Here is a 24,608-nt window from a genome sequence, read left to right as displayed (position 1 = left end):
AGATGATAAGCTGTTTAAAACGGTACAACTCTGATTTCGCAAGCAGTTTTTGCTGGCTTGCATGACATCCTTTTCCTCTAGATCTCCACCAGCCTGACAGCCACTATGACCTATGATAAACATTTGAAGTTTGTCATATCAGCTGGTGCAGGCCTTCAGGAGTGATAAGATTAGCATCTGCAAATATGGCTGTCGTCCATCCTGCAGTCTCTTTTTCAAATTAAGGCTGTTAGAAGAGCCATTTTCTTCCTTCCCCTTTCCTGTGTTTCTGTCTCACATCCTATCACATTCAGTGTACAATTTATTATATAAAAATGCATATTCTTTATTCAAAAATGCACCCCCAGGATCATTTTTGGAGTAGATCACACTCTGAGGTAGTGCCTTTCACTTACGTTTAAAAAAAAAAAGCAAATTATATTCAGTTTAAACTGTAATGTATACAAAAAATGGCTTTTTTTTAGTCAATACCCTTTAAAAAGCTTGTCTCTCTGCTGTGTCTTTGCGTTCTGGTATATACGTTTTGGCTCCATTGAAGGACTCCAGTCAAATTGGTCTCTTGAAGGAGCTTTTAGATCTGCAGAAGGACATGGTAGTGATGCTTCTGTCACTGCTTGAAGGTAAGCTACTCCTCACTATCAGATCATGTCTGCTTCTTTCTGTCAGATACATTCTATTGTCCTTATCTCATCTCTGCTTGTACTGCTATCAGGCAATGTGGTGAATGGTACCATTGCCAGGCAAATGGTTGACATGTTGGTGGAGTCCTCCAGCAATGTGGAGATGATCCTTAAGTTCTTCGACATGTTCCTCAAGCTCAAGGATATAGTGGCATCTGATGCGTTCCGTGATTATGTGACTGATCCACGTGGTCTTATTTCAAAGAAGGACTTCTCCAAGGCCATGGACAGTCAGAAGCAATACTCTCCATCTGAAATCCAGTTCCTCCTCTCGTGCTCAGAGGCTGATGAGAATGAAATGATCAACTTTGAGGAGTTTGCTGATCGTTTCCAGGAGCCAGCAAAAGACATCGGTTTCAATATTGCTGTTCTGCTCACAAACCTGTCAGAGCATGTACCCCATGACACTCGCCTTCAGAACTTCCTGGAACAAGCAGAGAGCGTGCTCAACTATTTCCGCCCTTTCCTTGGCCGTATCGAGATCATGGGAGCCAGCAGGAAAATCGAACGCATTTACTTTGAAATCAGTGAGGAGAACCGCAATCAGTGGGAGATGCCTCAAGTCAGAGAGTCCAAGCGGCAGTTCATCTTTGATGTGGTCAACGAGGGTGGCGAGAGTGAGAAAATGGAGATGTTTGTGAACTTCTGTGAGGACACCATTTTTGAGATGAACATTGCTGCATCTATCTCTGAGCCAGAGGGAGATGGTGCAGAAGAAGAAGATGATGAAGAAGAAGAGGAAGGTGGAGGAGATGAAGGAGAGTCTGGAGAAGGAGATGAAGGAAATGGTGAGGGTGAAGCTCCGGAGTCGGCTTCTGCCTTTGCAGAGTTTCTGAAGAGCGTGGTTAACTTCTTTAACATGTTCACCTTCCGTAACCTCCGGCGTCGATACCGCAAACTTCGAAAAATGACGGTAAAGGACATGATTATCGGCCTGGTTACATTCGTCTACACTGTTTTGATGGGCATCCTGATTTTTGTCTATAGTATATGCAAGGGTTTCTTCACACTAATATGGAAGGCACTGTTTGGTGGAGGCTTAGTAGAGGGTGCCAAGAAGATAACAGTCACAGAGATCCTGGCCAGTATGCCTGATCCCACCCAAGATGAAGTTCATGGGGACCTACCGCCTGAACCGGGTGCTAGGGAAGTCCAAGATGCAGATGGAGTGGCAGACCTCATAGATGCTGTGGGTGGAGAGGAGGAAGAAGAGGATGGTGAGGACAGAGAAGGTGGACGGTTGCCTGGCTTTAATACTCCTGGGGGACTTGGAGACATGGGAGAGACAACACCAGAAGAACCTCCGACTCCAGAGGGCACTCCACTGTTGAAGAGGAAACTGGTGGGTTGTTCTCTCTCATAGTTGTTTATTAATATGTACACTCTTTAGTAACTGGTTAATTAATTGTAAACTAATTAAAACAGCTGGCTGCTGCAGTAGGAGGACAAGGAGATGAAGAAAAGGTTGAACACGAAGAAGAGGCTCCTCAGGAGACCGAGAAAGCAGAGTAAGACGTTTGCCTGTTGTAGTCTGATGTCAAAAATAAGCAGGATCTGCTTAAAATGTGTCCTTGAGATTAAACATGATATATTTTCAATTCACTGAATTCACTATCATGTGTGCAATTATAAACAATTTCCGGATGTTATTGATTAAAAAACAGTTGTAACTCTGCACGGTTTTGTTAGCTGTTCACATACATAGCGTACACCCTTGTAGGTATTGAGTTTTTAATCACATTTTAAACAGTGCCAAAAGTCTAAAGCTATTTTTGTTTTCCCAAGCTTAAATTTCTTTGTGTCTTTCCAAGCACCGAGAATGGTGAGAAAACAGAGAAAGCAGAGAAAGCAGAGAAGGCAGAGCCTGAACCCGAGGTAAAGGAGGAAGAGCCTGAGGAACAAGAAGAGATAAGTGTGAAGACCAAAGTGAAGAAGGACAAGAAATCTGATAAGGAGGGCTTTAAACTGTGGAATGAGCTGGAGGTTCAGAGGATTAAATTCATGGTGAGCAGCTTTTTCTCTCAGCACGGTGTTGAATGTATTTTAACTGCCATGATGAGTACTAGAAAATGAGTCTGATATGTTCAGCTAGTGTACTAGAGATTAGTTTCATACATAGAACATTTTTAAAATGACCCCTAGTATACTTTTGTGATTAGTAACTCATGGAGGACACCTTATCAGCATGTGCATTTATCGGCATTTATCACAGCATTATTGCTAATTTCTTTATTTCTTTCCAGAACTACCTTTCTCGCAACTTCTACAATTTACGTTTCTTGGCCCTGTTCATTGCCTTCGCTCTCAATTTCATCCTGCTCTTCTACAAGGTCTGTTTTGACTAAATAATTTGATGTCATGACACCTGGGACGTAGCACTGTGCATTACAAATTCAGTTATTAGAATCTGTTAGTTCTGGAGTCTTACGTGCATAAAAATAAGCATATTCACATTTATACATCAGCACCAACTAATATTTGTGATCGTGTCTTAAATATTTCTTTCAGATTTTTAGTAAAAATATTCTTAGAAGCTTTACCAAGACCCTGAGGACTGCTGTTTTTTATGACCTTTCTAGGTGTCTGACACGCCTCCAGGTGAGGAGGAGTTTGAGGGTTCTGGTCTCTTTGAGGGTTCTGGGATTTTTGAAGGCTCCGGTACTGAGGAAGACGGATCAGGATTAGATGACGGAGGGGAAGATGATGATGAAGAAGGTCCTTTGTACTACTTTTTGGAAGAGAGCACTGGCTACATGGAACCAGCAATGGCTTTCTTTGGTATTGTTCACACCATCATCTCCTTCCTCTGTATCATTGGCTACAACTGCCTGAAGGTGTGTGAGAGATTTGCTTTTCTTTACTCCAAAAAAGTTTTAGGGGTGTGTTTTCATAGGTTTCATGCGGTATATCTGCTCCATCTCCACCTTTGTAAGGTCCCTCTGGTTATCTTCAAAAGAGAGAAAGAACTGGCCAGAAAGCTGGAGTTCGATGGCCTCTATGTCACTGAGCAGCCTGAGGACGATGACATCAAGGGCCAGTGGGACAGACTGGTGCTCAACACTCCGTAAGACCCATGTTTCAGTATCATTCGTGATACTTTATTACATAGAACCTGCTAGTACCAGGTTGGTACAACAAGGCACTCTTGCCCAGAGAACTGTCACTCACTGGGTATTTTCTCTTTTTCAAAGCATCCTGTTTAAACACTAGAGATGGTTGTGCAGTAAAATCACAGTATCACTGATAGAAGACAGAGAGCAAGGAGAGATGATGAGCTGATAAAGAGTGAAAGATGATTGGGCAATGAGAAAATAAGGAAAGAAAAAAAGAACAAACAGGGTTTTAGGTCAGGAAGATATTTATCTGTGCAAAACTGGAAAGGAAATGTGTGAGGCTCCAGAGTTTCAAATAAATAAGATAAACTGAGCACACTGTAGCTAATGTTTTTATCATTGTGCAGAACCTTCCCCAACAATTACTGGGACAAGTTTGTGAAAAGAAAGGTAAGACTTTTTTGTCTTTTTTTGTCAGCCACATTTTTGCAGTTATATATTGAAGTACGACGTTCAACTCAACATCTGTATGTGATTTCCAGGTTCTGGATAAATATGGGGACATTTATGGCAGAGAGAGAATTGCGGAGCTGCTTGGTATGGACTTGGCTTCTCTTGATGTCAGCGCCATGAGCCATGGAAAAAAGCCTGAACCTGACACCTCAATGTTCAGCTGGTAAGCTCACGCATTACATGAATCAATATCATTTACAGAGTTATATTTAAAAAAGGCATAAGGGCAAATGTGTCTGTTGTTGTGCAGGATAACATCTATTGACATCAAATACCAGATCTGGAAGAATGGTGTGGTCTTCACTGATAATGTGAGTAAAAGAAAGTTTTTATGTAATTAAAACATTAAGCGAATCTGCTTTGAATGCGGTCTTCCTGATGCATTTTTTAAATATCTTTTAGACTTTCCTCTACCTGGTTTGGTACATGTTGATGTCTCTGCTTGGGCACTACAACAACTTCTTCTTTGCTGCTCATCTTGTTGACATTGCAATGGGCGTGAAAACCCTGCGCACGATTTTGTCCTCCGTCACCCACAACGGCAAACAGGTTACACTTTTGCTAAAGATACGTAATCGGGCTTTCAGTTGACCTGTTTTGTTTTTTTGTTTTTTTACATTAGATCCTTTGTTTTCCTTCCTTTCGCTGCAGCTGGTGATGACAGTGGGTTTGCTGGCCGTGGTGGTGTACCTGTACACTGTGGTGGCCTTTAACTTCTTCCGCAAGTTCTACAACATGAGTGAAGACGAGGATGAGCCGGACATGAAGTGTGATGACATGATGACTGTGAGTGAAGGGCAACCCCCCCACAAAAAACAACAAAGCAAAAAAACCCACTTCAGGACACACCCAGCATGATTTTTTGGAGGTCGGCTTTACTATGCTATCTAAACTGACCTCTGACTTTACCTCCTCCTGCAGTGTTACCTCTTCCACATGTACGTTGGTGTGCGAGCTGGCGGTGGCATAGGAGATGAAATTGAGGACCCAGCTGGTGATGAATACGAGCTTTACCGCGTTGTCTTTGACATTACATTCTTCTTCTTCGTTATTGTCATCCTGCTGGCTATCATCCAGGGTAATTTTGTGTTATTTGTGGACGCTTACTGAACCACCGTATCATGACACAGGGCACTGCAATTTCACTGCAAACTGTATACAAATGGCTGTAAGCATAAGTCTAAACAGAAAATGGCATTTACAGCCAGTTTTAACACTGAAAAATGTAGCATTTAGCTATTTGTGCAGTATCACAAGTGAAGAAGATATTTCTGTTTTACAAAAATTAGAAAAGGGTAAAAAGAGTATTTGTCTGTCTCTCAGGTTTGATCATTGATGCATTTGGAGAGCTGAGAGACCAGCAGGAGCAAGTCAGAGAGGACATGGAGGTAAGGCTTAATTTTAAACAACCTACATCTCTCTTTCAACTACTAGACATGATTTTGTTTATCATAAAGTTTCCTTTCTCCCTTTAGACAAAGTGTTTCATCTGTGGAATAGGGAGTGACTACTTTGATACGACGCCGCACGGCTTTGAGACACACACTTTAGAAGAGCATAACTTAGCCAACTACATGTGAGTGGCATTACAAACACAGATGTGACTTTCACGCCATTAAACATAATACTCTGTTATTTAAAATAGAAAATCAGCAGATATTTGTGCTAATTGTATTAATCTGAAAATCATGTTTAACCCCTTAATGCTAATGATTTTGACTTCTGTCAAGTCTCATTTGTGTTTCTGTTTCAGGTTCTTCTTGATGTATTTAATCAATAAAGATGAAACAGAACACACAGGACAGGTGAGTAAATATAGGGATTGATTTGAGACAAATATTGATGTTTCAAAAACAAAGGTGCAGGCCTCCTTAGTATTTTTTGGAATTGTTAATTTTGAAAGTCGGCATTCACCAACGTTGTACCATTTTTCAGGAGTCATATGTGTGGAAGATGTACCAGGAACGATGCTGGGACTTCTTCCCTGCTGGAGACTGCTTCAGGAAGCAGTATGAGGACCAGCTTGGATAAAGTCATGAATCTTTACTCTGCATTCAATGGAGAAAGAGAGGAGAGAGAAGATATGAAATTTTAAGATCAAACATATCTATGTCTTAGTTTTGTCCTTTGCCTGCACAGTTCTCTCCTCTGTTAAAGCTATGCACACTTTGACTGCACTGTTGTACCACCTGCAGCAGAATGTTGTTGGAGCTTATTTAAGAAAGGGAGAGTAATAACCGTGAGGCATAAGAAGATACAAGAAGCCAGGGGCCTTTTTATTCTGCTATGACTACACTACATGGCCTTTTTGTGAAATATACATAGTTTGCCTTGCATATCAGTTGTGTCTTTTCAAATGGGGCTCTTTCGTCGCTACTGCTGTAAACGTTTTAGTGCCTATAGCAAAGCCACTGCTTCAGCAATCTCGTTTAGATTTTCAGTTTCAACACTTTTCTTTGAGATATTTTATTTATATTATTTGTAAAATTAGGATTTTTTTTTGTACATGGCTGCTGCTGACTGGTATTACATGTCTGACTGTTGGTGTTTCTGCAATAAAAGCAGCTCGCAGTCATTTTTCTGAGATCCTTGAGAGGGCAGTAAAGATATTTGGCCGCCTCTCACTCTTTTTCTCTCAAAGCTTGTCTTCGGAGAAGCAATCGTGAATAGAAACTTCTGAACTGACTTGCCAAAATAAAAAAACACACTGACATCAGTACATGGCATGTACCGGTGTGAATCAGCTGTACAGACGAACCTACTTGGCACTCTTAAGTCTTACAATGCATCCCTGAATGTATGTGGTGCCCAATCTCTGCTGGTGTTTCCGTGCCATATAAGATATCGATGATGTACACACACATACACTATAAGAGGATGCCAAGGTTATTTATTCTTTATATGCAGATCAGATCTTCTGAAGACGACCGTTTTAGCCCGTCTGTATTTCTGGCCAACAGTCTGTTTTATGACACTTTATGCACAAATAAGTTTTTGTCAGTGCATTAAAATAAGTAATGAATGTATCTAACGTATACACTTTGGCCAAAGCGTCATCTGTATAACTGAGGAATGACTAGGCTGCCTGGACGCTTTTTGATGAAAAGACATATTTTACTTAAACCATAGATACATATATTTATTTTTATTTGGGGCTTTGAGGGATTTAAATGACCCTTGCTACTTTGTTGGACACGTGTGTCCTGTTTGTGACATCCTCAGTGGTGAAGAGAAATGGTCTTACACAGGTTTATATGCCCAGTTTGCAGTCAGAAGAGAAAGTTAGCTCTTGTTTTTGCTAGTTAGGTTTTTATGATCGGTATTTTTAGGAATTCAACATGTGAATTATTTTCTCAATTTAAATTTGATGCATTGATCTCAGACCGTTCTGTCTCACTACGCCTCCTCCTGAACACATAAAAACTCATTTACTCTCCATCTTGTATTTAATGTTATTATATGTCAAATACAGAGCAGTATTTTGGTTGCTGATGACTCTGAAGTGTGCATTTGCTGCTGTAGCCCTATCAGAAGCAGTTGATGTTATGGAACTGAATAGAGATCACTACTTTCCACTTGACTGAGTGTCCTCTGACTGAACCCTGTGTTTCAATACAGAATAAACAGACTATTTTAAGGAGAATGTGAAGATGTCTCCTTATTTCCGTGCAAGCTTCTGTGTGTTTCTGGATGTACATCTCCCCAGATTTGTTCTTCATGTTACCTTGTATTTAGAAGTTACAAATTCCATTCATATTTGGTCTCACAAGGTTGTTCTCCAGTAAGATGAGCCAGGCAGTCTTCATGCATTTCTTTTGGGCGATAACACTGATTTTCATTTTGCAATTACACATTGAAGTGGCAAAAGCTAGAGTTTACATTTTATTAGATGAAAGATTTTATAGGTTTGATGGTGTCTTTAAAAACTTTAACTTAACCAAATATGAAAAGTCCTTAGTTAAGCAGGACACACCCATGTATTACTGTGACAGTTTTGTTCTTTGAATGAATTTGTGTGGGTCTACATTCAACCACACAACCATTCAGTGTGTTTACTTTACAAAGCACTTGCTGGATTAAGCTAACGCCTCCATGTAGTATGTATGCGTACATTTATGAGGTTACCTGAGTGGGAGATAAGGATTACTTGTGCTTCTATTTGGCTTTAGCAGATAGCCTTGTTTGGATATTTAATGAATCATACTTAGAGTACACACCTCTACGGTTCTGTTTTATGATATCAGGTTTCTGTGTGTACCAGAGGTAATTTATTCATACATACAGCTCTATTTCAAAAGAATTCTGTTGCACACAAACTACAAAATGCACTATAACAAACATCATTGTACATCATGTATTGAGTATGAATTTAATCAGATCTACCATAAATAGAATGAGGACCATAGAATGAATCACCACCCTGTAGAATGGATACTCATTGGTTCATCATTTTGGTTTTTCCTTGCACAGCTGCACACAAATGCATTCTCAGTCTTTTTCTTTCAAGTGCCACTCCTCGGCAGGGGCAAAGGTTATTTGCATCACGTTACTCCAAAGTAAACACAGTGATGCAGGGCTGGGTGTGGTACCCTGTTCTACCCCTCCCTCACTGCTTGTATAAAATAAGGCATCTGGGTGGTATTAGTGTTCGGTGAAGTTCTCCTGTTTTGTTCTGCTCGCCCATCTTACTGACTGCAGCCATGTTTGTTGCTCCTCCTGGCTATCAGCCAATCTATAGCCCGGTAAGTATCTGCACGCACTGATACCCACAAAAATATGTTTTTTTCTATTAGGTCTTAAACAAGCGTCATTGTTTTTGTTCTGTTAATAACAATAATATTTGAGCCTGTGGCACTGTCTGAATTTTATGCTGAGAAGATGTAATAAATTGTCCTTAGGTTCTCATAGTTTCATTACCATTACAGGATTTTGCAAATGTATTAACTCAAAAGTGCAATCACATACTTTGTTAGAGAATTCAGATAATATCACAATGGAAGGTCGGCCGTTTTTGTAAGGAGAAACCAAAAAAGTGACACCACAAAATGATAGCAAAGACTTAGTATTTTTAGTTGGATCTTCTTTTTAGTTATTCAGTTTTTTCCAGTGGTTCCCAAAAATGACACGTTTTAAGTGAGGGACATTAATGAAGGCATGAGATTAGGAAAGTTTATAACACTTAGAACAGGAGTAAGTAAACAATGTTCTAATTGTCCATAGTACTGGTCATGGTTCTTAGTAGAAGGATAGACTAAACAATCTGACCCATAAGGAAGTATAGGTCAGGATATACAGCTAAATTCAATTCATTTGTATTTATATAGTTCTAAATCACGACAGCTGTCGCTTCAAGACCCAGCCAGGCCCTAATAATCAGATAGCCCCCTGTGATCAAGCACTTGGGGAGGAAAAACTCCCTTTTAAGAGGAATAAACCTCCAGCAGAACCAGGCTCGGGCACCCATCCACCATGACTGTTTATGGGTGAGGGGACAAAGACAGGGCAGAACATTAACTGGAAGTGAGTCATAGATTAATAATGACTAGCGATAACATTCAAAGTTGTGCATAAACACACAAAGAAAGAAACGCGCAGTGCATTATGGAAAGTCCCCAGCAGAATAGGCCTATTGCACCATAACTAAGGGAGAGTTCAGGGTCACCTGTTTCAGCCCTTTTGTTGAACATGGCTTGTTAATAGATTGATTAATCATATTTAAGACTTGTCCACTGTGGTGTATACTGAGGTAAAAATACAAAAATTATGTATTTTTCCAAAGAATTATGGAAGACAGTGTATATAATACATGGACTGTGTGTGTTTTGCCATGCCCAGTAACAGAGAGAGAGGCCAAACTGAGAGAGTAAGAACTGTTGTGAAATAAGATAAACACTAGACAGATTCACAATGCTGTCCATACTACCCAGGCCTTTGTATAAATATTGAAATGCTGGGCCTCTTTTGGCTTCATTGAAACAAATAATACATTTACAGATTTGGTACAAACCAAATAGAAAAGCCTGATTAATATTTTACATGCATCAAATATTATTGTACATTAAATCCTAATTTGACATTTAACTAGTAACTACACTAATAATATATACAAATATATTATGATTGTTCAAAATAACACTAGAGTACTGTAATTAATCACTGCAAAGTAATTTGTAACTTGATTTAATCATAATATGACTGACATTTGGACTATGAAGTGCGTACATTCCACAGTGTTGCTGTGTTACAGTTACTTAATATTTTGTCCCTGGCACAGGACATACCCTATCTAGGGCCTATTAATGGAGGGCTGAGGGAAGGAACATCCATCTATATCCAGGGGACCATTCCCAAGCACATCACCAGGTGAGGGGAAGACATAAACTCGTGACCCTATACACTTTACAGAAAATTTGTTATAGTCAATAACTGTTAAACAGTTTTGTCTGTTTCCAAGGTGGTTGTCTTTAGCTATGATTTATCATTTATATCCAAGAGGCAGCAGTGATTCAGGATCATAGTCCATTAACGGGCAGAGTAAAAACTGCACATACCTCACTGTGTCAACATATTAAGCTCTTTTTTTTCTTTTTCTTTTTTACAACAGTTACAGTTTCCTAATCTTATCTGCTTTCTTTCTTTCTTTCTTTTCATTGGCAGGTTCTTTATCAACCTGATTTGTGGAGAATCTGAATCCAGCGACATTGCCCTACACTTCAACCCTCGATTTGATGGCAGGGACAAGGTGGTCTTCAACACCTGTCAGAATGGATCCTGGGGGTCAGAGGACAAGATTCACAAAATGCCTTTTCGAAAGGGAGAGCATTTTGAAATGGTCATCATCGTTACTTTGCAGGGCTACCAGGTCAGGACAAACTGTTGTACAGACAATGAAAACAAATTCTATGTATGTAAAAATGTAAAAATCTATTCATGTAAAAGCTGTAAATGAAGACTCAATAAATGGTTTATTCTCAGTATAATATAATTGTAAGGTATTATAGTCAGTATGTGATCAGTTATATTATTACCACTTATGCTTCTTTTATTGATTTAATCCAACACAAATATGACATTATTCTGTTGCAGATTAAAGTAAATGGGATTGATTTCCATATTTTTCAACACCGCATCCCTATGGAGCAAGTTCGTGGGCTGCAGATTGCAGGAGATGTTTCCATCCAGACGATTAATTTTATTGGGGTGAGTCCTCAGCTCCGTGAATCTTCCGCATTGATGCTTCGGGCTTTGCTGGGAAAAATAAATTAAGTCAAAATTATCAAAAGTTTAGATTTAACAAGTCTGGCAGCTGTTGGCTAAGGATTTCTGCTTATGTGCCCAATAGGGCATGCATAGGTATCATGAAGGAATGGGAATAATTAAAAAAGAACGTGTTGCATCATATTCAGAAAAATCTTTTTTTTCATGTTTTGCTGGGTTTAAAAGTCATCTCTTTACAAATGTGAAATTAGCAGATGAATAAATATGTTTGTATGAATGAATGAATATGTATGTTTCTATCAATATGCCAGATTTCTCCTTGTATTTCAAACAACACAATCTTCTGTGTTTGATCATTATTATGGTCAACAGCACTTACTTTGTGAAGATTTTGTTTTTAATTCATTTTTCCCCCTATTTGATCTTTTTAGGGTGGAATGGGAGGAGGAATGGGAGTGAGTATATATATGTAATATCAAAATGATACAAATTAATTTACCACAGCTTTTTCATGATTACAGTCATTACCTGCTTTTCAACAGGGAGGATATCCAGGAGGTGGCATGGGGGTATGTTACTTTTGCTCAGATGTGATTTGCATTCTGTTTATTTAAATATTACTGTAGTGAGATAAAGTGTGCATATATTTAATTTGAACTGCACCGTGCTTCTTTTGACATCCAGGGAGGTTACCCAGGTGGCATGGGAGGAGGAATGGGAGTAAGTGTACTGAGTAACTGAACATTTGCTTTTGATAAGATCACTGTAATTTTTCAAGTGCCACATTAGTACGCAAATGGTAAAACATACATATTTGAACTTTTCAGCCAGGAGGATATCCAGGAGGTGGCATGGGGGTATGTTACTTTTACTGAAACATGTTTTACATTCAGATTCTTTAAATATTACTGGATCTGTAGTGAGAGGAAGTCTGCACATTTGAACTGCACTGTGTTTCTTTTGACATCCAGGGAGGTTACCCAGGTGGAATGGGAGGAGGAATGGGAGTAAGTGTACTGAATATTGTATATTTTCTTTTGACAAGGCCACTGTAAGTTTTCAAATAACATGCTAGTACACACATCATTAAACATACATATTTGAACATTTCAGCCAGGAGGATATCCAGGAGGTGACATGGGGGTAAAAAATACTTTTATTCCTCAGATTTACATTTGCTATATTATAAAATGCAGGTCACACATATGTAACAGAATAAAGTAATTTTAAAATTTCTGATTGATTCCTTGCAGGATGGATATCCAGGAGGCATGGGAGGTGGAATGGGGGTATTGAATTATGTTATAACTTAAATAATCTGTGCAAGCTGAATTTTTATGACAAAAATCTTAATTTAAGTTTCATTTATCTTTCATTTTCATTTTGTTTTTGTATTTCTTTTTATTATTATTAATATCATTATTATTATTATTTAAGGGCAACTTTCCAGGCTCAAATCTGCCGGTGAGAACAATGCACAAAAAAATCGACACGTTCTTTTTATACACAGTTCATATATATTCACATTTGCTAAACCTACTCATATTTTCTATCTACTAATCAGGGTATGAGTGGGCAGCCAGTCTACAACCCTGTAAGTAAAATTTGCATAACACTCAACTTTCAGTCCAGTCACTGACTCCACGGGTATTATATTGAAAGATTAAATCTGAAAATATGAGGTGAATTTAGTCAAATGAAGATGATTTGTTTAGAGAACATAAACAAGCTCACATGCTGAACTTTGTTTAATGAAAATGTTCAATTTTACCTTTTCTATTATTATGACTAAGAAAAGCATGTGGGTTGTGAAGCTTGAACTTTTGTTGGTTTCTGAAATGATGCATAACAAAGAAAGTTTGACAATCACTGTTTTGTACACCTCTTATTAGGCCACCTGTGTTACTGTGTAATACTGTAATATTCATATAAGATATCTCATTTTGTTTTTAAGCCTGTGCCCTACTCCAACATCATCCCAGGAGGGATGTTCCCTAAGAGGACCATCATCATCAGAGGCATGGTTCCCTATGGAGCACACAAGTGTGTGATTTTAAGACTACTTGCCGAAATCTCTAGTGCAGTACTAAAGTGCTAACATGAATGTTTAACGCTCATGGATGTGTGTTTCAGATTAAGGATCAACTTTTTGGTGAGCAGATCTCGAGACATTGCTTTCCACATGAATCCCAGAGTGAGGGAAGGAATTGTTGTAAGAAACAGTATGATTGGAGGAAACTGGGGCCAGGAGGAGAGAGAAATGAGCATGAATCCATTTATGGAGGGCCAGTACTTTGATGTAAGTAACATCAGTCACGCAGTCGTAATATCAAGTCCTTATGATGAATTTTAGAAGCAAATTTTAATGTGATTTTGGCAAATTCTAGAAAACTTTCTGTGTCAGCATTCAAAAGTTTTCTCTCTGTCCCTCAGATGTCAATCCGTTGTGGAAACCAGAGGTTTAAGGTGTTTGTGAACGGGCAGCACCTGTTTGACTTTTCCCATCGCTGGCAGTCCTTCAATGAGATCGACATGCTGGACATAGAAGGCGATGTGCAGATCTCCTACATCCATTTCTGATACCCCCCCTCCCCCTCCCCAAAAAATAAATAATTTTGTGCAACTTTCAAAACTATGTCACCCACAGAGTTGCTTATCTCAGTTTCTTACCTGCTTTGAGATCAGATATCTCAATAAGATCAAATGTCACCTCAGTATCTGCTGTATTGTTTATACCAGTTAACTGAATTAATAAATCATTAATGATTCATGAATTAATTGATTTATTTCTTATGCAAAGCTTCTTCAGTTCAAAGTCAAATGGTGGAGAGTCCCAGATTTAAGCTCTGTGGGAGTAACCCACCGAGAGGGACAATGGACCCCCTAATGATCCTCTACCTAATCACATGAGCCAAGGTGTGAAAATGGGTGTGGATCACAATCAGCCAAGGTTTCAGGTGAGCTCATTGTAAAACCTGGCCCCACCCTATCATGTGATTTCCTGAGGTCAGATGGCCCAGGATGTGAGTGGGCATTAAGGCATCTGGGAAGGGATCTCAAAACTGGATTATAGATGGCAGACAGTTGGTGTCGTAAACCACTGCCTCTGTTCAAAGATGGTCGCTCACAGTGGACGTAAATGGCTTCTTTTACTCCTCTTTCAAACCATCTGACCAAAATGTGAACATTGGCATCCTCGAAAGAGTGACCTTTGTCCTTTAGATGCAGATGGACCACCAAGTCTGAATAGTTTATATTAATGGGCCAATAGGTTCAACTATAGGAGCACGGGGGTGTGTTTAAATGAGACACAGACAGGAACGTGACTGGAAAGAACCAGTCTGCTTTAGTGAACCAAACCATAAGTTCTGACAACCACAGGGTTAAGGCACTTTACAGAATTGTGGAAAAGAAAATTACAAAAAATTAAAGAAAAGTAAAACCACACAAAACTACTAATATAGCACCCTGGCCAAGTGTTAGCTTTTAGCTCTCAATGTTGGGTGCACCCTGGTAACTGACTCCTTAACTTTTACAGAAAACAGATGACTCAAATTCAATGTCCATTCTAATGAAGATCTTACACACCATTCACATGTGGAAAATGTTCTACACGGCAGCTTATTATTCAGAGTCCTAAATAAAACTTGTCCAAGGGGTATAGTCCAAAAATTCCCAGGGTGCGAAAGAAATTAGGGATGAGAAAATTTCAGTCAGTGGTCTTTCATATAACCACCTGAGTGTGAAAGTGTGAGTGATACAGGCCTACCACACCGCAAGGTGCAGCAGATCATCAGGTGGAAAAGAAGGAAATCTCGGTCTCAGAAGAGGAATTCAAATACTAATTATGCTGTTCTAGCTATAATCCACAACTTAGGCTTGTGTTGAGATCATATTAGACATCAATTTGCAATTAAAATACTCAAATTTGCAAAAAAAAAAAACCCCACTTCTCTTATACAACCTATCCATTACCGCAATGTATTGTCAAAACATTTTTTTGTAAATTGCAAAATAAGCACTTTTCCAAAAACAATAGGAAAACATTAAAACTTACCAAGCAAATTATATAAAGTTATTGCATATGCAACAATTATTAATCAAAATAATTCAGATGAATTCAGTTATACAACAATAAGTTGTTCAAATAACTTTTGATTTGAACAAACAGACAAAAATTAACTGAGGCATACACAATATGTGCTCACCGATCTCAGTGCATCATGCTCTCATAGTGATGTGCGAATCATGAACGAATCGTTCAATACTCGAGAATCACTTTACTGACTCGTGAATCATGATTCACAAGCCCAACTGACTCGTTGACTGACTCATCCCTGTTACTGAAGCAAACTAATTTCATTAGTAGAAATATATCTAGCTCATAATTAAAATTGTGGAAAAAAACAACAACAACAACCAGTTTCTTAACAAAAACATTTCTGCTCTGGACTGGACGAAAAAACCCTGAGTAAAAACCTCACATCAAGACAATAGCTCATCAGTTCACAGCATCGCTGTGCTAACATGCTAACAGCACATTTGAGCTACTCAAACATGTGGGGCTCTAAATGACATAACAGGGCACGTTTTTTACTCTTTAATGACAGTAATATGATGTCTCAACGTGAATACAAATAAACATAAGTTGTACTTTAAGTGTTACCTCACTCCTGGAAGCAGAATGAGATGAACTTTCAGGCAGTTGATAACAAATTAGACTTAACAAGGCTAACAGTTTAGCTCCACACAGTGCTCTATAAAGTCACTGGAAAACTGTAGCATCCGACTATTTACTCACTGCCACTATTTTCAATATGGAACATCGCTGATAACCAGCGAACTTATGTGCAGCAGAATTTGTCGCAAACTTATATCTAGTACTTTTTCCAACTTAAAAACTTCAGTGTCTCAGCAAACAAAACACTGCAGCACAGCACTCTTTTCCACCCCCAAGCACACGACTACACATGCCTAGAAGCGGACACAGGGAGATCATTTTATGTGGGTTACAGATTATTGTCAAGGCCATTCCAATGACAAAATGATAAACTAAAGTAAATACCTAGAAAATAAGTGCATACTGTTGTGTCTTTCTCTTGGATTCTGTTATGTACAGTGCCAAACGCTGTCCCTGTAGAAAATCCTCAGACTCCTAAGTTATAGCAAAGATGTATACATTACATGAATCAGGACATGCACATGTAACAACTGTCAGTGAGGAAAGACTTGCTTTCTTAACACTATGACTCGCTCAGTGTACTTGAACTGCAATTTATTTATTTATTTTTAAAGATGTATATTGGGAATACGTCTTTAGATGGAAAGCCAACAGATGCACAACCTCCTCCATGAAGTTCGTGTTTTGACACTTCTGACAATTTTAAGGTTAACGAAAAATAGGGTCAAGTTAAGGCAACCAAGCTAGGCATTCTTAACCTCTTCATAAACTTTCTTATTGTACGTATTAACATAGCCTTAAAAACAACAAGTTTTCTGATCAGATAATTCACTTTGTGTAAAACAGGCTCTGCTGCTTCTTTCTTCCAAGAATGGATGAAGTTTATTCTTATATAATTGTTTCCTTGGGTGTGACAGGTCCTCCATACAAGTGCTGACTCACTGTAAAGTTCAAGCTTTCGGGTTTAGTCTGGCAGTGTCTGAGCTGTTTTTACGAAGAGTTTTTTTTTTTTTTTAGCTTAATTACTCTTTTGCATTCAGGTGGTTGAACAGAAATGGTGTGTTTGTTAGGAATTAATTTCTCTGATTCTGCTGCAGTGTGTGTGGGCATGTAGCATGGAATCTAGACCTCTTCACCCTCTTATTGATAAGAGTGTCCCCAACTGCTACAGCAAATGTAATTTTACACTCACTTGGCTCTGGATAGTGTAATAAAACTTCATAAGACAAGGTTGGCTTATAAGGCGTTTTTTCAACCCGTCATTTTATAAGAAAGGGGTTGAAAATAAAATATCAGTTCTTTATGTCCTTGGAATGAATTTGGCTGCTTGTTTATGAGTACGTCTGCGCAAACTATATATAGAGAGCCACATAAGGTTTCTTCTTGCTGTTAGAAGGAATCAGCGACGGGCTGGATTATGTTCTTTGTACTTGTACTGGGATAGCACACTTTGGCAGTGACCAGTCTTGTCATTTTTAAGAGTGAGTCTGTCACTGCCAGGGCATTTTCTTGGATCCATTCCTGTCCTCGAGCAGCTCAACAGTTGGAGTGCGATTGGGAGTGGAGTGGCATGATGACTGTAGAGGCAATGTGGCTGTGGAGAATGATACTGGCATGTCCAGGCTCTCCATGGAGTCAGAAAGGGTTCGGTTGGTTTCGTGCTGTGGACAGAGGACATAATGGTTGGGGTGGTGGACCTCCACTGTGGTCACAGACTCCAGGCCTTTCAAGCAGAGAGGGGATGAGCGTCCAGTGGGGTCACGACCACCAACGGCTCCAAGCTCCATGGAGGACTCGTCCATGTTCACGTATAGAATCTCATCTGGATCTTGTGGGTCTGGCAGATCCTCAAGGGCTTTTTCGAGCTCACAGCGCAGTGACTCGAATGATGGACGATCTTTTGGGCTGCAGAGGTAATTTCTTCCTACATAGATCTCTACTTTATTTAAAAAGACTTTTTGCACACATAACTACAAAGCACTCTATAAAAAAAGCATTTTACGTTATGTATTGAGTATGAATTTAATCAGGTCTACCAAGAAGACTTGAAAAATAGAATGAATCACCATCCTGTAGAATGGATACTCATTGCTCAATCATTTTGGTTTTTCCTTGCACAGCTGCACACAAACGCATTCTCTGGGGTTTTTTTTTTCACTCAAGTGCCACTCCTCTGCTGGGGCAAAGGTTATTTGAATCAGGTTCTTCCAAAACAAACACAGTGATGCAGGGCTGGGTGTAGTACCCTGATCTACTCCTCCCTCACTGCTTGTATAAAATAAGGCATCTGGGTGGTATTAGTGCTTGATCACAGGGAGTTATTCTCCTACTTTGTTCTGCTCGCCCATCTTACTGACTGCAGCCATGTTTGTTTCTCCTCCTGGCTATCAGCCAATCTATAGCCCGGTAAGTATCTGCACGCACTGATACCCACAAAAATATGTTTTTTCTATTAGGTCTTAAACAAGCGTCATTGTTTTTGTTCTGTTAATAACAATAATATTTGAGCCTGTGGCACTGTGTGAATTTTATGCTGAGAAGATGTAATAAATTGTCCTTAGGTTCTCATAGTTTCATTACCATTACAGGATTTTGCAAATGTATTAACTCAAAAGTGCAATCACTGAACATACTTTGTTAAAGAATTAAGATAATATCACAATGGAAGGTCGGCTGTTTTTGTAAGGAGAAACCCAAAAAGTGACACCACAAAGCAGTTCAGAGGAATCAAAAATGACTTAGTATTTTCAGTTGGATCTTCATTTTAGTTATTCAGTTTTCTCCAGTGGTTCCCAAAGAATGACACATTTAAAGTGGGGGACATTAATGAAGGCACGAGATTAGGAAAGGTTACAATGCTTAGAACAGGATAAGTAAACAAAGTTCTATTTGACCATAGTACTGGTCACGGTTACTAGTAGAAGGATAGACTAACAATCTGTCAGATAATGAAGTGTAGGTCTGGATATATAGCTAAATTCAATTCAGTTGCATTTATTATAGTGCCAAATCATGACAGCTGTCGCTCAGCCAGGCCTCAACAATCAGATAGCCCTCTGTGATCAAGCACTTGGGAAGGATAAACTTCTTTTTAACAGGGATAAACCTCCAGCAGAACCAGGCTCAGGGACAGGCACAGGTGGATATAGACGAGGCGAAACAGTTGCTCAAAGTGAATCAGAGATGAATAGTAATCCTTGCTTTTATTTAAGCAGTATGGAAATATTAGTTGCTGAGAGGGACTGGAAAGAGAGACCATATTTCTCTGATAGTAGCAATTTAAAATCCTTCTACTCACCTACAAGGTACCATATAAACCCAATAGAGCCCTTTGCTCTCAGATGGCAGACTTATTTGTGATTTCTTGGGTATTTCAAGCCCCTCGTTTGTGGAGACAAGTGTTGTGCCAAGGTAGATATGCCCAACAGAATTTGTTTCCCCTGCACTGGGAGGATTTGCTGGGCAGGGAGAATGGATCCAATTGATTACGCCCGAATTAGAACCAACTAGACATGGAAGAAATTAGCTTTTTTAGTGAAAACGTGAAAAGTGAGTGTCATTACATTACCGTTCAGTTTATATGTTACAACAGAAAATTATATATTTATTGTTCTCTTGTGTTATCGAATGGGATTATTTCAATAAACTTTCAGATAACTGGCGATTATTATTTGTATCCTCTTGTAACTTTACTGTATAAAGAGCTAAAAGCTCCAACATTTCAGGAGTCATTATAAGAAGTGTTTGTGAACTAAAAATGAACAATTTGGGATACTGTTTGTCTGTGATTTGGACACATGCTAGGTAAGGTAATGTCTTTTTAAGTAATGGTTTAATCACGGCCACCTTAAAGACCTCTGTACATGGCATCTTAACAGAGACAGGCTGATCATATTTAAGACTTGTCCACTGTGGTGTATACAGTCAAAAATACAAAAATTGTGTATTCGTCCCAGCATTACGGTGGACAGTGTATATAATGTATGAACTGAATGTGTTTTGTCATGCCCAGTAACACACAGAGAGAGGCCAAACTGGGAGAGTAAGAACTGTTGCGAAATTAGATAAACACCAGTGTGTGAATGCGAGAGTGAATGAATAGTGGCATTGTAAAGCGCTTTGGGTGCCTTGAAAAGCGCTATATAAATCCAATCCATTATTATTATTATCATAGATAGATTCACAATGCTGTCCATACTGCCCAGGCTTTTGTATTAAATATTGAAATGCTGAGCCTCTGTTGGCTTCAAAAATGATTTCACTGAAACAAATAAAACAACAGATTTGGTACAAACCAAATTGTTTGGAAATGCCTGATTAATATTTACTAGAGTACTGTAATTAAGCACTGCAAAGTAATTTGATTTAGCTGATTTAATCATAACATGACTGACATTTGTAAGTGTACTTCATAGACTTGCATACAACACACAGTGTTGCTGTGTTATAGTTATTTAATATTTTGTCCATGGCACAGAACATACCCTATCTAGGGCCTATTTATGGAGGGCTGAGGGAAGGGATGTCCATCTATATCCAGGGGACCATTCCTAAGCACATCACCAGGTGAGTAGAAGACATAAACTTGTGACACTGTACACTTTGCAAGAAATTTATTATAGTTAATAGCTGTTAAATATATTTTGTCCATTCTCAAGGTGGTTATCATTAGTTATAAGGGGCTGGACAGCGTCAACGCGTTAACGTGCTAACCGCGCTAATGCGGTGAAACCATCCAGCCCCAGGCACGGGCGATCCGCGGTAACTCGTTAACGGAGATTTAATGCAGTTATGAAGTGAACATCATTTTAACGAGATTAACGCTGACAGCATTAATTTTATTTTCTCTTTCTTTCTTTTCATTGGCAGGTTCTTTATCAACCTGATTTGCGGAGAATATGAATCCAGCGACATTGCCCTACACTTCAACCCTCGATTTGATGGCTGGGACAAGGTGGTCTTCAACACCTGTCAGAATGGATCCTGGGGATTAGAGGAGAAGATTCACAGGATGCCTTTTCGAAAAGGAGAGCATTTTGAAATGGTCATCATTGTTAATTTTCAGGGCTATCAGGTCAGGTAAAACTGTTGTACAGACAATGCAAACCATTTCTCGTTTACTTTATCCTGTAAGTAAAGACTCAATAAATGGTTTATACTCACTATAATATAATTATAAGGTATTAGTTATAGTCAGTCAGTTATATTATTACCACTTATGCTTCTTTTACTTCTGTATTGATTTAATGCAACACCAATATGACATTATTCTGTTGCAGATTAAAGTAAATGGGATTGATTTCCATACTTTTCAACACCGCATCCCTATGGAGCAAGTTCGTGGGCTGCAGATTGCAGGAGATGTTTCCATCCAGATGATTAATTTTATTGGGGTGAGTCCTCAGCTCCGTGAATCTTCCGCTTTGATGCTTCGGGCTTTGCTGGGAAAAATAAATTAAGTCAAAATTATCAAAAGTTTAGATTTAACAAGTCTGGCAGCTGTTGGCTAAGGATTTCTGCTTATGTGCCCAATAGGGCATGCATAGGTATCATGAAGGAATGGGAATAATTAAAAAAGAACGTGTTGCATCATATTCAGAAAAATCTTTTCTTTCATGTTTTGCTGGGTTTAAAAGTCATCTCTTTACAAATGTGAAATTAGCAGATGAATAAATATGTTTGTATGAATGAATGAATATGTATGTTTCTATCAATATGCCAGATTTCTCCTTGTATTTCAAACAACACAATCTTCTGTGTTTAATCATTATTATGGTCAACAGCACTTACTTTGTGAAGATTTTGTTTTTAATTCATTTTTTCCCTATTTGATCTTTTTAGGGTGGAATGGGAGGAGGAATGGGAGTGAGTATATATATGTAATATCAAAATGATACAAATTAATTTACCACAGCTTTTTCATGATTACAGTCATTCCCTGCTTTTCAACAGGGAGGATATCCAGGAGGTGGCATGGGGGTATGTTACTTTTGCTGAAGCATGTTTTGCATTCTGTTTATTTAAATATTACTGTAGTGAGATAAAGTGTGCATATATTTAATTTGAACTGCACCGTGCTTCTTTTGACATCCAGGGAGGTTACCCAGGTGGCATGGGAGGAGGAATGGGAGTAAGTGTACTGAGTAATTGTACATTTGCTTTTGATAAGATCACTGTAATTTTTCAATTGCCACATTAGAATTCATATTATTCAACATTCATATTTGAACCTTTCAGCCAGGAGGATATCCAGAAGGTGGCATGGGGGTATGTTACTTTTGCTGAAGCATGTTTTGCATTCAGTTTCTTTAAATATTACTGGATCTGTAGTGAGAGGAAGTCTGCACATTTGAACTGCACTGTGTTTCTTTTGACATCCAGGGAGGTTACCCAGGTGGCATGGGAGGAGGAATGGGAGTAAGTGTACTGAGTAACTGAACATTTGCTTTTGATAAGATCACTGTAATTTTTCAAGTGCCACATTAGTACCCAAATGGTAAAACATACATATTTGAACTTTTCAGCCAGGAGGATATCCAGGAGGTGGCATGGGGGTATGTTACTTTTACTGAAACATGTTTTACATTCAGATTCTTTAAATATTACTGGATCTGTAGTGAGAGGAAGTCTGCACATTTGAACTGCACTGTGTTTCTTTTGACTTCCAGGGAGGTTACCCAGGTGGCATGGGAAGAGGAATGGAAGTAAGTATACTGAATATTGTATACTTGCTTTTGACAAGGCCACTGTAAGTTTTCAAATAACATGCTAGTACACACATCATTAAACAAACATGTTTGAACATTTCAGCCAGGAGGATATCCAGGAGGTGACATGGGGGTAAAAAAAAATACTTTTATTCCTCAGATTTACATTTGCTATATTATAAAATGCAGGTCACACATATGTAATAGAATAAAGTAATTTTAAAATTTCTGATTGATTCCTTGCAGGATGGATATCCAGGATGCATGGGAGGTGGAATGGGGGTATCGAATTATGCTATAACTTAAATAATCTGTGCAAGCTGAATTTTTATGACAAAAATCTGAATGAATTAAAATTTTCCTTCTTTTATCTTTTTTTTGTGTCTTTCATTTTTATTTATTTATTTATTTTTATTTCTTTCTGTTGTTATTATTATTTAAGGGCGCCTTTCCAGGCTCAAATCTGCCGGTGAGAACAATGCACAAAAAATCGACACGTTCTTTTTATACACAGTTCATATATATTCACATTTGCTAAACCTACTCATATTTTCTATCTACTAATCAGGGTATGAGTGGGCAGCCAGTCTACAACCCTGTAAGTAAAATTTGCATAACACTCAACTTTCAGTCCAGTCACTGACTCCACGGGTATTATATTGAAAGATTAAATCTGAAAATATGAGGTGAATTTAGTCAAATGAAGATGATTTGTTTAGAGAACATAAACAAGCTCACATGCTGAACTTTGTTTAATGAAAATGTTCAATTTTACCTTTTCTATTATTATGACTAAGAAAAGCATGTGGGTTGTGAGGCTTGAACTTTTGTTGGTTTCTGAAATGATGCATAACAAAGAAAGTTTGACAATCACTGTTTCGTACACCTCTTATGAGGCCACCTGTGTTACTGTGTAATACTGTAATACTCATATAAGATATCTCATTTTGTTTTTAAGCCTGTGCCCTACTCCAACATCATCCCAGGAGGGATGTTCCCTAAGAGGACCATCGTCATCAGAGGCATGGTTCCCTATGGAGCACACAAGTGTGTGATTTTAAGACTACTTGCCGAAATCTCTAGTGCAGTACTAAAGTGCTAACATGAATGTTTAACGCTCATGGATGTGTGTTTCAGATTAAGGATCAACTTTTTGGTGAGCAGATCTCGAGATGTCGCTTTCCACATCCATCCGAGATTCAGGGAAGGAATTGTTGTAAGAAACAGTATGATTGGAGGAAACTGGGGCCAGGAGGAGAGAGAAATGAGCATGAATCCATTTATGGAGGGCCAGTACTTTGATGTAAGTAACATCAGTCACGCAGTCGTAATATCAAGTCCTTATGATGAATTTTAGAAGCAAATTTTAATGTGATTTTGGCAAATTCTAGATAACTTTGTGTGTCAGCATTCAAAAGTTTTCTCTCTGTCCCTCAGATGTCAATCCGTTGTGGGAACCAGAGGTTTAAGGTGTTTGTGAACGGGCAGCACCTGTTTGACTTTTTCCATCGCTGGCAGTCCTTCAATGAGATTGACATGCTGGAGATAGAAGGCGATGTGCAGATCTCCTACATCCACTTCTGATACCACCCATTAAAGAAATAAATAATTTTGTGCATCTTTCAAAAAATGTTATTTTTTTAAATAACATATTTCAAAAAAATATCTCATCCACAGAGTTGCTTATCTCAGTTTCTTACCTGCTTTGAGATCAGATATCTCAATAAGATCAAATGTCACCTCAGTATCTGCTGTA

At 38.6% G+C, this 24,608-nt stretch overlaps 2 protein-coding genes across 2 annotated transcripts in view; both read left to right on the top strand.

The window, feature by feature from the left end:
• Nucleotides 1-7,889, top strand: part of ryr1b (ryanodine receptor 1b (skeletal)) — a 63,451-nt gene extending 55,562 nt beyond the window's left edge. The window contains exons 89-106 of the mRNA XM_080889102.1: nt 348-377; nt 539-620; nt 713-2,022; nt 2,106-2,188; nt 2,492-2,684; nt 2,924-3,010; nt 3,260-3,514; nt 3,614-3,744; nt 4,141-4,183; nt 4,276-4,409; nt 4,497-4,557; nt 4,649-4,795; nt 4,898-5,032; nt 5,168-5,324; nt 5,570-5,634; nt 5,722-5,822; nt 6,000-6,051; nt 6,182-7,889. Coding sequence (XP_080745228.1) covers nt 348-377; nt 539-620; nt 713-2,022; nt 2,106-2,188; nt 2,492-2,684; nt 2,924-3,010; nt 3,260-3,514; nt 3,614-3,744; nt 4,141-4,183; nt 4,276-4,409; nt 4,497-4,557; nt 4,649-4,795; nt 4,898-5,032; nt 5,168-5,324; nt 5,570-5,634; nt 5,722-5,822; nt 6,000-6,051; nt 6,182-6,277 — 3,162 coding nt within the window. The 3' untranslated portion in view covers nt 6,278-7,889. The remainder of the gene's footprint in view (nt 1-347; nt 378-538; nt 621-712; nt 2,023-2,105; nt 2,189-2,491; nt 2,685-2,923; nt 3,011-3,259; nt 3,515-3,613; nt 3,745-4,140; nt 4,184-4,275; nt 4,410-4,496; nt 4,558-4,648; nt 4,796-4,897; nt 5,033-5,167; nt 5,325-5,569; nt 5,635-5,721; nt 5,823-5,999; nt 6,052-6,181) is intronic.
• A 979-nt stretch (nt 7,890-8,868) lies between these two features.
• On the top strand, nt 8,869-24,436 carry LOC308401043 (uncharacterized protein; the record flags this gene model as incomplete). The annotated part of the gene is made up of 35 exons (XM_080889101.1): nt 8,869-8,988; nt 10,521-10,609; nt 10,904-11,108; nt 11,333-11,446; nt 11,896-11,919; nt 12,007-12,033; nt 12,149-12,184; nt 12,292-12,321; nt 12,436-12,471; nt 12,578-12,607; nt 12,718-12,753; nt 12,902-12,928; nt 13,029-13,058; nt 13,419-13,507; nt 13,598-13,763; nt 13,898-14,039; nt 17,990-18,058; nt 18,460-18,551; nt 20,623-20,711; nt 21,015-21,219; nt 21,425-21,538; nt 21,987-22,010; nt 22,098-22,124; nt 22,240-22,275; nt 22,383-22,412; nt 22,527-22,562; nt 22,670-22,699; nt 22,814-22,849; nt 22,956-22,985; nt 23,099-23,134; nt 23,295-23,321; nt 23,421-23,450; nt 23,811-23,899; nt 23,990-24,155; nt 24,290-24,436. The coding sequence occupies exons 1-35, from the start codon at nt 8,947-8,949 to the stop codon at nt 24,434-24,436; spliced, it is 2,436 nt and encodes an 811-aa protein (XP_080745227.1). The 5' UTR covers nt 8,869-8,946.
• Nucleotides 24,437-24,608: the final 172 nt, after the last annotated feature.

This window comes from Rhamphochromis sp. 'chilingali' (assembly GCF_963969265.1).
Source record: "Rhamphochromis sp. 'chilingali' genome assembly, chromosome: 8".
Taxonomy (NCBI): Eukaryota; Metazoa; Chordata; class Actinopteri; order Cichliformes; family Cichlidae; genus Rhamphochromis; species Rhamphochromis sp. 'chilingali'.
Note: the sequence above shows the minus strand (reverse complement) of the source record. Positions and strands in the feature narration are given on the sequence as shown.